The following is a 9,691-nucleotide window of genomic DNA, read 5'->3' as shown; positions in this document are numbered from 1 at the left end:
TTCCTTTATACTTAACTCTCCAAACATATTAACTTCATTCAGGTGAGCCACACCTAAATCAAAGACATCAATTTGGAATCGACCAATAGCTTAATTCCAAAATTTTAAGACATATTGCAAGCATTTCTTCAAGGCACTAACCGCACTAAACTGCCCAAAAGGTAAAATTAATAATTCACAATGTGTTTTGCTTTACAACTTGATCATGATATTGATCCCTTTATATAGATAAAGAGACAAGTCCTCCTTACTTGCACTGACAATGCAATATGTGACATATATATGTGGCTAGCACACTTAATGCTCGTGCCCTTGCTACGCATCCTCCTAGTACGATTTACTCCATTCCAACTACAATATATTGTGACCCTCCAACTTAGCAATGCACTTAGTGTGGTTCACTGCATATAGTACAACACATATAATCTCTTGGATCTAATTATAAGGTTATGAATTGAAAGCAGTGCACCCCATGGGACATAAGGTTATGAGAGAAGAGAAGTATTTTTCACATCTATATCTTCAAGGGATTTGCCGACTTGATTAGTTTTTGCCAAGGTGACAAATGTTTTATGAAAGCAACGTTTAGAGTATATTATCAATAGCCAACATCAACGTAGTTGTTCTTCAAACTTAAATATAGGTAAACGTTTTAATCAGATTGTTATCAATTTTGAGAGAGAATTAAGCTATCATTTAACTATATCTTATAAATGGATAAATAGAATGATGGGGCACCCAAAGAAAAAGGTATTCGAGACCATAATTGGAAAATATAGGACATTTGATGCAAATCAAGACAGGATGATAGCATCTTATAGAAAAAGAGATAAACATAAAATAAAAGGAAAAAAATAGTAAAGGTGATAGCAGGCTATTTGAGGTGTATAAGAATGATGGAAATCTTGGGAAATTCAAACTACTTATAATTTGCTTGAGCTTGACGGCAAGCTTTTTACATATAGGACGTGTTCAATACAATATTGTACCATATAATGAGTCATCATCTTTGAATGACATAAATGGGTTATTTTTCTTCTTCTTTTTTTTTAATCCCTTTTGGCAAGCTAAACGTTGAATGTGGAAAATTATGCTTCACTTTGCAAATGTACAAGACAAAAAGAAATCTTATAATTAGTTTTAACAATGTCAATACTACTAATCATATCTATGTGTCTTGTTGGGTTAAAATTAAAATTGGAATGAAGATTTTCTAAATAGTTAGCTAGATATCATTTCTCTAGCTAGAAGTACCAATGAGAATAAGTGAAAAAAAAATATTTACAAATTGGATCACGGGGGTTATAATTACAAGAAGAATTTCTAAGCCTTGCTTATTATGTATGTGTTTGAATATGACTGAAACTTGCGTTTACGTTTTCATTTCACGTTTCCTTCCTTTTTTTTTTTCTTTTTTTTTTTTTTCCAGCGCATGAACAATGAATTTACTGTGCAGAGACAAAAATCACTGTTCATGAACTGTAGCAGTACTGTTCACGTACTGTAGTAGCACTGTTCACGCATTTAAAAATATTAAAAATAGGTCCTACGGTACTTTTCACACATTTAAAAATTATTTTGCTACAGTATTTTCAGTTTTCAGTTTCAGCAACAATAAGTTCAATCCAAACGGACCCTATGCTTGCTATTATTTGAGCTCTTGCGTTCATCAACATGTGATGTGTACTAGAAAATGCTTACGCATTTGACCTTGGAAATTAGTGGTATGGTGGGCACAATAGAAAAAGTTGACTTAAAGTTTTTTTCATTTTGGCTGTGTTGTTCAATCCTAATAATAATACTCTCATTGACTTAATTCTACCAACAAGATGATCAACACGTCTTGGTTCTCTTTGATAAATTCAAGCTTAAAAAAAATGGTGGAATTAGTCTTGACTTTTGGTACGCCCATTATAGAGATAATAAATAGCCAAGTTGCAACTCACAAATCAAGTTAACTTGAAAGATAAAACCTTAAACTAACCCTAATTAATTAATTAATTGAAGAAAAAAAGTAGTATTACATGATAATAATGTTGATGATAATTTTAAATAATAGTGAACTACCATTTATTAAAAAAAAAAAAAAAAATTGTGACTTACCCAAGAGCTTCGTTCTTGGCTTGTAAACCTCACATTCTTGGCGTTGACCAAAAGAACCTCTTAGAATATTGCAAACGAAGAAAATGTGTTAGGAACTATACGTTTGTTTTCATGCGTAATATGTGAGACTCATATTTGTAATTGTCTCTGTTATATGAGATTTATATTCAGTATTTGTTATTACATGATCAAAGTTTAATATACTTTCTGTATATGTTGATCTAGCTAGCATGCATATGCATTTATACCGAAGACGTTTGTCATTGCTATCGCAACAATCATCTTATTATGAAGAAAAAAAAAAAAAGATTTAGCGAAAGTGACTTCTTGATTTATTTCATGAAACAGATAATTAAGTTTAATATGTCTGTGATGGTACCCTAATAAGACAATAGAGAAAATACAGAAGTGTAGTTACAAGGTCTACGTCAACACTTCTTGGGAAAATTAGTTACTCATTATAGTCTCATATTAGATAAAACTACAAGAGCGAGTTGTTAATAGTACATAATTTAGTCCAAATCTGTAGGTTTCAACTTCTGAGTCAAGTGTTATATTGTCATTCTTATATATTATATTGACTTCCAAAATAAGAAGAAAAAGAAGAAGATTCTTTTTTTTTTTTCTTTCGATAAAACTTAAACTTACACGTCACAACCAAAATTGCATGTGGCAATTAGTTACGCAGAGCAAGTTATAAGGCAGGAAACACACACTCACCCGAATATAAGTGTTTGTTAGTGAGACCCAAAAAGTAAAACAAGGGAAACTCTCATATTAGTTCTGACAATGATTAGGCCTACTCATTTTTGCATCTGTATTTATTATATGTTTTGTCAATATATTACAACAAGTAAATTGTTTTCTTTATTTTAGTTTTATAATTTATATTTTATTATACTAATTCAATATTGATTTTTTTGGGTCAATTTATGCTTCTCTACATTGTGTTCTTTTTTTTAAGATACATATTCATATTGACAACTGTATTTATTTCTTTTTATTTTGTGTGGATGATTTTCCAATTGTACAGTGATTAAATTTCAATTTTTTTAAATCAAGTTACACAACGTATCCTAAAATTTAAAATTTAAATTGCAAATTTACCCATATAGAATGAACCAACAACTAACCTAAACAAATATTACATTTTTTTTTTTTTTTTGTTAGGCTAAAGACATTGAAGGCACAAAGAAGATGTCAAAAGTCTTTCCTTCCTAGCTATTACCTTCCACCGAACAAAACTATAATTAGAATAAAACAGAACCACCTATATATACAACATAACAAGAATGCTCATTCTCGAAGCGTTCAAACTTTGAAGTTCATCCACTAACAACAAAAATTTCATTCATATCATCTTCATCATTTTCTTCAAACAAACACGTTCCATTGCATCAAATGGTACGTCTGATTCCTCAACATCGCAGAGACCACTTTGGGTCCATGCCATTAGCAATTGGCTTGTTCTTCTCGGTTATGGCTCTTGTAGCTCTATGTGCCAAGCATTCACGCCGTGCTCGAAAAGATTACGAAGACAATGATGAAAGTAATGACTCATTTATGCCTAAGAAGTCGTCACCCTTGAAGTCACCATCCATGATGCACGTGAAATCAATTAGCAACAAGGCAAACCAATTCATAACAAATTCGCCAAAGTCACCATTGTTGTCATCCAAGAAAATCGTGACAATTATTAGTAACAAGGCAAATACATTCATGTACAAGAAAAAAGGTGGTGGTCATGATTTTAGAGAAAGTGAAGGTGAAGGTGAAGGTGAAGGTGGGTTGTGGCAGAAATCAATCTTGATGGGCGATAAATGCCGGCCACCGGCGTTTTCAGGAGTCATTCATTATGATAGTTTTGGGAATATGCTTTCGGAGCCACCTCCAAGGTCACCTAGGGTCGGTCCCTTTCAAACTGTGTTTATGCCGGAGATTAAAAATGCAAACTAATGGGAGTGACACTTGCATATATACGTACATGTACACATTTGCTTAATGCATAGTGAACACCATTACTTTCTTGTACAAATTGCAATCGGAGTGGATATTGAATTTATCTTTTATCATGCTAAAGCATATTGAACTTGGCCTTCATTGTGATGAATTTTATGAATTTGGGATAGAAAGAAACATTCTTCTATTAATTCTTCTTCATTTTCTTTTCCTTGCTCTTCACAATATTTAGAGGGAAGCACGTCTTGGCTAGCTGTGATTGATTTGCTAATTAAATAATTTTGGGCCACATGGTGCTTGAAGTCAAAATCTATTTCTATTTTGCTAGGTACAACTTTAGCTAATATATAACAAGCAATGGAATATTGTACGGATTGGTTAACAGGTTTGACAAATTTCCAAGATGCTCATGATTTAAAAAAAAAAAAATTACAATCTGTTTTTCATTTTTGTTTATCCCTGTACAGTAGTGTGGTGACTTCCACTAATATAAGTATACGGTCCAAGCTAGACTTGCCAAGCTAAGGTTTTCAAACTCAACTTGAGCTTGTTCGTATGGGTTAATTACCTAAGGACAGAATTTGAAGAGGAGGACAACTTGATCACTGTCCCACTCGGTGGTTGATGGGAAGGATGTATAATACGAAATCCCTAACATTCAAAATCGCCATTTTCTATGGTCACAACCATGAGTACCACTGCTTGGGCTGAGGAAAAAACTGTTGGGTATATAAGTGTGAGTGAAATTTCATATTAAATTATAAGAAGAATGAGTAGTTAATATAGCATAATTGAACTCATACCCATTGGACTTAGGCATTTTAGGTTAAGTGTGTCTCTATATGTTATATTAACTACTCAATAAATCTCCCCAATGTGTTATCTCTTCAACAAGTGGTATCAGAGTTTGGTTGATTTAGTTGGTGATTTCTTGTATGAATTAAAATGGATGAATTTGCTTTGATTAAAGTGGAGTGATTCCAAGAAGAAAGAAACTACTTCATTAAGGTGGAGCTATCTCTAGAGGGAAAGAAGACTACTTGATGAAATTTGAGTCAAAGTGGAGATTGTTAGGAAATTGCATCAAATTCCAATTTAAACTTGGAAAGCTAATTTGATTTCGTAGTTGGAGAAAGAAATATTAATTTCGTTATTTTTGGGTTTTCTTGGAGTGGAATGAAAGTTTATTCTTTGTCAAAGAACTATTGTATTTGTTATCCACAAAGGAATAGGAAATTGAAGTTTTATAAATAGACATTACTTCAAAAGAATTTGGTAGCTTTGGCCCAAGGGTCCTCCTTGTGGAGACAGGGAAAATAGAGCGTGATACCAGGGGAGAAAAATGGATTTTTGCTTGGGAGGTAGCTCAAGAAGAAAGACAATAAGGTTTAGATTTTGCTGACAACTTTTTTGTAAAACGCACAAATCAAGGAGAATATGTGAGGCTTTGGCAAATGGCCCGACCCTGAGTCAAGTTGAGTATTAAAAGTTCTAGATTGCTCATTTAATTTAATTTCAAATGTAAATCAAACTTGAGCTCATCATCAAACTAAATTACATGTTCAAGGTTAGTTCATTTTCTTGTCGAACAATCTTGAGCTTGTTCATGAGATACTTAATTAACTTATTCTTTTTCCTTATTTGTAAACACTACAACTAAAATATTTCGCCCTTTCACAAATCAATACTAATAATTAATAACTAATTATAGTTAAAGTTATCTCATTTGATTTAATTAGATTGAATGATTTTCTTTCATGAAGTTGTAAAAATGGAAAATATTAAAGATACTTCAAATTTTACTACACAACATTTTCAAACTCATTAGACAATGAATATGATTGATAAATTTTAAAATAATAAAAAATTAGTGTCTAAATCACTTTTTTTGTGATTAGTGACACATCAGTTTATAAAGATTACCTAGTGAAATTTATAATGTCCTTAACATCACCCAAATTAAAATTATTTTATTATTCAGCTTATTTTTGCTGCTATTCATGGGCCTCATTGTACTATTTCAACTAACTTTTACCTTTATTTACAATACTTTCAGTAATAAGTTTTTAGTTTCAGCAAAATAAGCGATATCGAAACAAACTCTTAATCTCAAGTCAATATAAATATATTATTACTTTTGAGCTCAACCTTGGGCTTGGCTATAAGGGAGGCCCATGGGCCGAGGAGAAAGTTGGTGTGCTCTTCTAACAGGAAAGAAGTGCAAGAAGTACCACCCAACGGTCCCTCTTTGTTTTTTTTTTTTTTTTTTCCTAACATAGATTCAGTGATTCACAACGTTATTTTTTGTTGCAAGCCAACAACCCCCATGTCCTCCCCAACTCATAAAACATAACGAAAATTCCTGTCTTTTTTTTCAGTCTCACAGAGACATAGCACTGAAACACTTAAAGTTCTTACAAAAAATGGCTTCTTCTCTCGCTTCTCCTCTCTTCCTTGCAAACCCTATTTCCCATTTTCGAAGAAGAGCTTTTGCAGTCTCAGCTTTAGCAGAGGATGGTAGAAGTAGTAGTGCTATTTCTTCTCAGCAATCAACCAAGTTGGTCACTTTTTTGGGAAAAGGTGGATCCGGCAAGACCACCTCAGCTGTATTTGCCGCTCAGGTAACATACTACATGAACATTTATTGTTTGCTATTTTCTGGGTTTTGTTGGGAGTTTATGTTTAGTCTTAATTTTGTAGGTTATTGAGTTAAATTTCACTGCTTTACTTTTGATATATAATTTGATTATGAGAATTCCAATTCTGGGTGCTTTATTATAGGGGGACATTTCTAATTCATTCTGGTTAAAGAATGTGAGAACTTTTGCAAGGAAAAAATTTAAGTACAATTTCTTATGTGCTTTATTTTTCAATTTCAGAGTTAAATTTAACTGTATGGCTGTATTGGCCAATAAACCATATGATTGAAGCTAATTGTCCTTTGGGGAGGATAACACATTTTGTTCTACATTGCTCAATGTTGTCACATGGCTGAATTTAATGTTGGGGAGATATTTAAAGTCAAAATGATGAATATTATATCTAAAGTCATGGAGCAAATCAAGCTTCTAAAAATTTTGTATTTGACAATGTATATTTCAACCAAACTAGTAAAAAATTTAACTTTCTTCATGGAGGGTAATAGAGAGCAATAAGAACTCTTCCTTAAATCATTTATGTTCTTTATCTGCTTTGAAGTTAGATCCAGTAACAAACTTTTTTCTTTCCTCTAGAGATTATGTTAGGAGTTTAGAACTTAAGATTTTGTTTTTCTACAAATTATTTAGTAACTTACGCTTACACCCTTTAAAGATCAAGCATAATATATTTTAACTAATATTACTCTTTCTCTCTCTCTCCCCCTCTCTTTATGTTTTTCAGCATTATGCACTGGCAGGGCTTAGTACATGCTTGGTGATACATTCACAAGACCCCACTGCTGATTATCTTTTAAACTGTAAGATTGGAACTTCTCCTGTCATATGCAACAACAACCTTTCAGCTGTTAGGTTGGAAACCTCTAAAGTGTGTCTTTTCACCTCCTATCCTTCTTTGATAACTTTTTCTTTGAGTGGTTTACTCAATATGAATTATTTTTTTATAATAACAGCTGATTCTTGAGCCTCTCAATCGAGTAAAGCAAGCAGATGCCCATCTTAATATGACCCAAGGAGTTCTTGAAGGGGTGTGTACATACTATCACTTGCTGATATTCTTGTGCAATCTAATTTAAAGAAAGATATAGTTGCCCTTGAATGTTTGAGAAAACTTTATTATGGACCATTCCTTATATCATGGTAGATTGTGGGAGAAGAGCTGGGAGTGCTTCCTGGAATGGATTCTATTGCTTCAGCATTCGCACTTGAGAGGCTTGTAGGATTCTTAAGTAACGTGGACCAAAGAAACAACAAAAAAGATAAATTTGACATAATAATATATGATGGTATCAGCAATGAGGAGATCTTACGGATGATAGGTGCAAGCAGTAAAGCAAGGTTAGCAAACCTCTCTCTCTCTCTCTCTCTCTCTCTCTCTCTCTCTCTCTCTCATGATGATGTTTATGCAAGAACATGATGGCACAGATTGTACTTAAAATATCTCCGGAACTTGGGTGAAAAAACTGATCTTGGGAGAGTGGCTGGTCCTTCACTCATTAGACTTGTAGATGAAGCCATGAACATACGTGGCAGCAGGTCCCTTCTGAATGGGAAAATGAGTGCAGAAATATGGGACACTTTGGAACAAATGTTGGAGGTAAACATGATTCTTATTTGTTAGACCACAGTTAGAGATAACCCCAATGAGATGCTGCATTGCTTATATGCCGTGCAGAGAGGATCATCTGCCTTCTTGCAACCACATAAATTTGGCTGCTTCCTGGTGATGGACCCAAACAATCCAATCTCTATCAATTCTGCATTACGTTATTGGGGCTGTGCAATCCAAGCTGGTGCACAGGTGTCTGGCGCATTTGGTATTGCTCCTCCACATTTGGATGAAGAGTCAGTGGAAAGAGTCAAGCAAAACATTTTTCCCTTGCCTTTTGCTTTCATCCCACAAGTCCAAGTGGATTTCCCTCTCAACTGGAATGAAATCATGCTCAACACAGTTGGTAAAGATGCAAAGAATCTTCTTTCTCTGCCAGCAAGCCACAACAGCAATATATCGTCAGTAAAATTTGATCCAGCCAACAAGTCCATAACCCTTTTCATGCCTGGTTTTGACAAGTCCGAGATCAAGCTATACCAAGTACGTCCATCTTCCCATTCTTCAAATCTTTGACCACTTTTTGTGCTACTTGTGCCTCTTCAGGTGTAGCATTCCAAGTGATATGGGATTAATTTTCTATTTTGCTATAGAGAAAAAAATATATATATTTTATAGAAATGGGACCTTCAAGTTTCTTAGTCATCATAAAGCCAGTGGAAAATTTGAACTTTTAATCTTTAAACTAGAATTTCACTGTTGAATCCTAATGCTTTATTTCTCCTTTAAATATATTTAAATGTATTAAAGAGAGAAAAAAAAAATGATAAGAGAATATGCTTTTGAAACTGCTCCCCCTGAGCTCTGTATCGAGCAAATCAGAAGTATCACCAAGCTAATGAGCTCTAGCTCAGAACCCGTTGTGTGTGTGTGACTTACCAATTAAAAAAAATCAAAAGTTTCACCAAAAGAGGGGATAAGAATTTGGATATAGCTGGTCTAGAAAGAGATTATAGAGGTAGTCCAGTTTTGTTATGCTATTGTACTTATTTGCAGAATTCTGATCAATATTATCATTATCTGACAATTGCAGTATAGGGGAGGATCTGAGTTACTGGTGGAAGCTGGGGACCAAAGACGTGTCATTCATCTGCCTTCAGAGATTCAAGGAAAGGTGGGAGGTGCCAAGTTCATGAATAGAAGTCTTGTCCTCACAATGCGGTAGTGTAATTACATTGAGAAGATTTTTCCTTTTTCTCTACTGATGTGTTTCTGTTTCTGAGAGAATGTCCCTGCCAAATGATCATAATTTTTGGTTTATTACTTTTGAGCATTTGGCACTTGGAACAATTGATCAATGTTTTGATATCAATAAATATGCATTTCACATTGCAACCAGTTATGCACTTCACAAATATTTTTG

At 33.6% G+C, this 9,691-nt stretch overlaps 2 protein-coding genes across 2 annotated transcripts; both read left to right on the top strand.

Annotated features, from left to right (window-relative positions):
• The first annotated feature begins 3,405 nt into the window (after positions 1 to 3,405).
• On the top strand, positions 3,406 to 4,222 carry LOC126713453 (uncharacterized). The gene has a single exon (XM_050413207.1). It carries the CDS (start codon positions 3,505 to 3,507, stop codon positions 4,057 to 4,059), a length of 555 nt encoding a protein of 184 aa, XP_050269164.1. The 5' UTR covers positions 3,406 to 3,504; the 3' UTR covers positions 4,060 to 4,222.
• Positions 4,223 to 6,329: 2,107 nt separating this feature from the next.
• On the top strand, positions 6,330 to 9,666 carry LOC126715042 (uncharacterized protein At1g26090, chloroplastic). The gene is made up of 7 exons (XM_050415476.1): positions 6,330 to 6,683; positions 7,444 to 7,587; positions 7,673 to 7,747; positions 7,864 to 8,057; positions 8,145 to 8,316; positions 8,395 to 8,811; positions 9,362 to 9,666. The coding sequence occupies exons 1-7, from the start codon at positions 6,486 to 6,488 to the stop codon at positions 9,491 to 9,493; spliced, it is 1,332 nt and encodes a 443-aa protein (XP_050271433.1). The 5' UTR covers positions 6,330 to 6,485; the 3' UTR covers positions 9,494 to 9,666.
• The last annotated feature ends 25 nt before the right edge of the window (positions 9,667 to 9,691 follow it).

Source organism: Quercus robur, chromosome 1, assembly GCF_932294415.1.
Source record: "Quercus robur chromosome 1, dhQueRobu3.1, whole genome shotgun sequence".
NCBI lineage: Eukaryota > Viridiplantae > Streptophyta > Magnoliopsida > Fagales > Fagaceae > Quercus > Quercus robur.
This window is presented reverse-complemented; position numbering and strand designations above follow the sequence as displayed.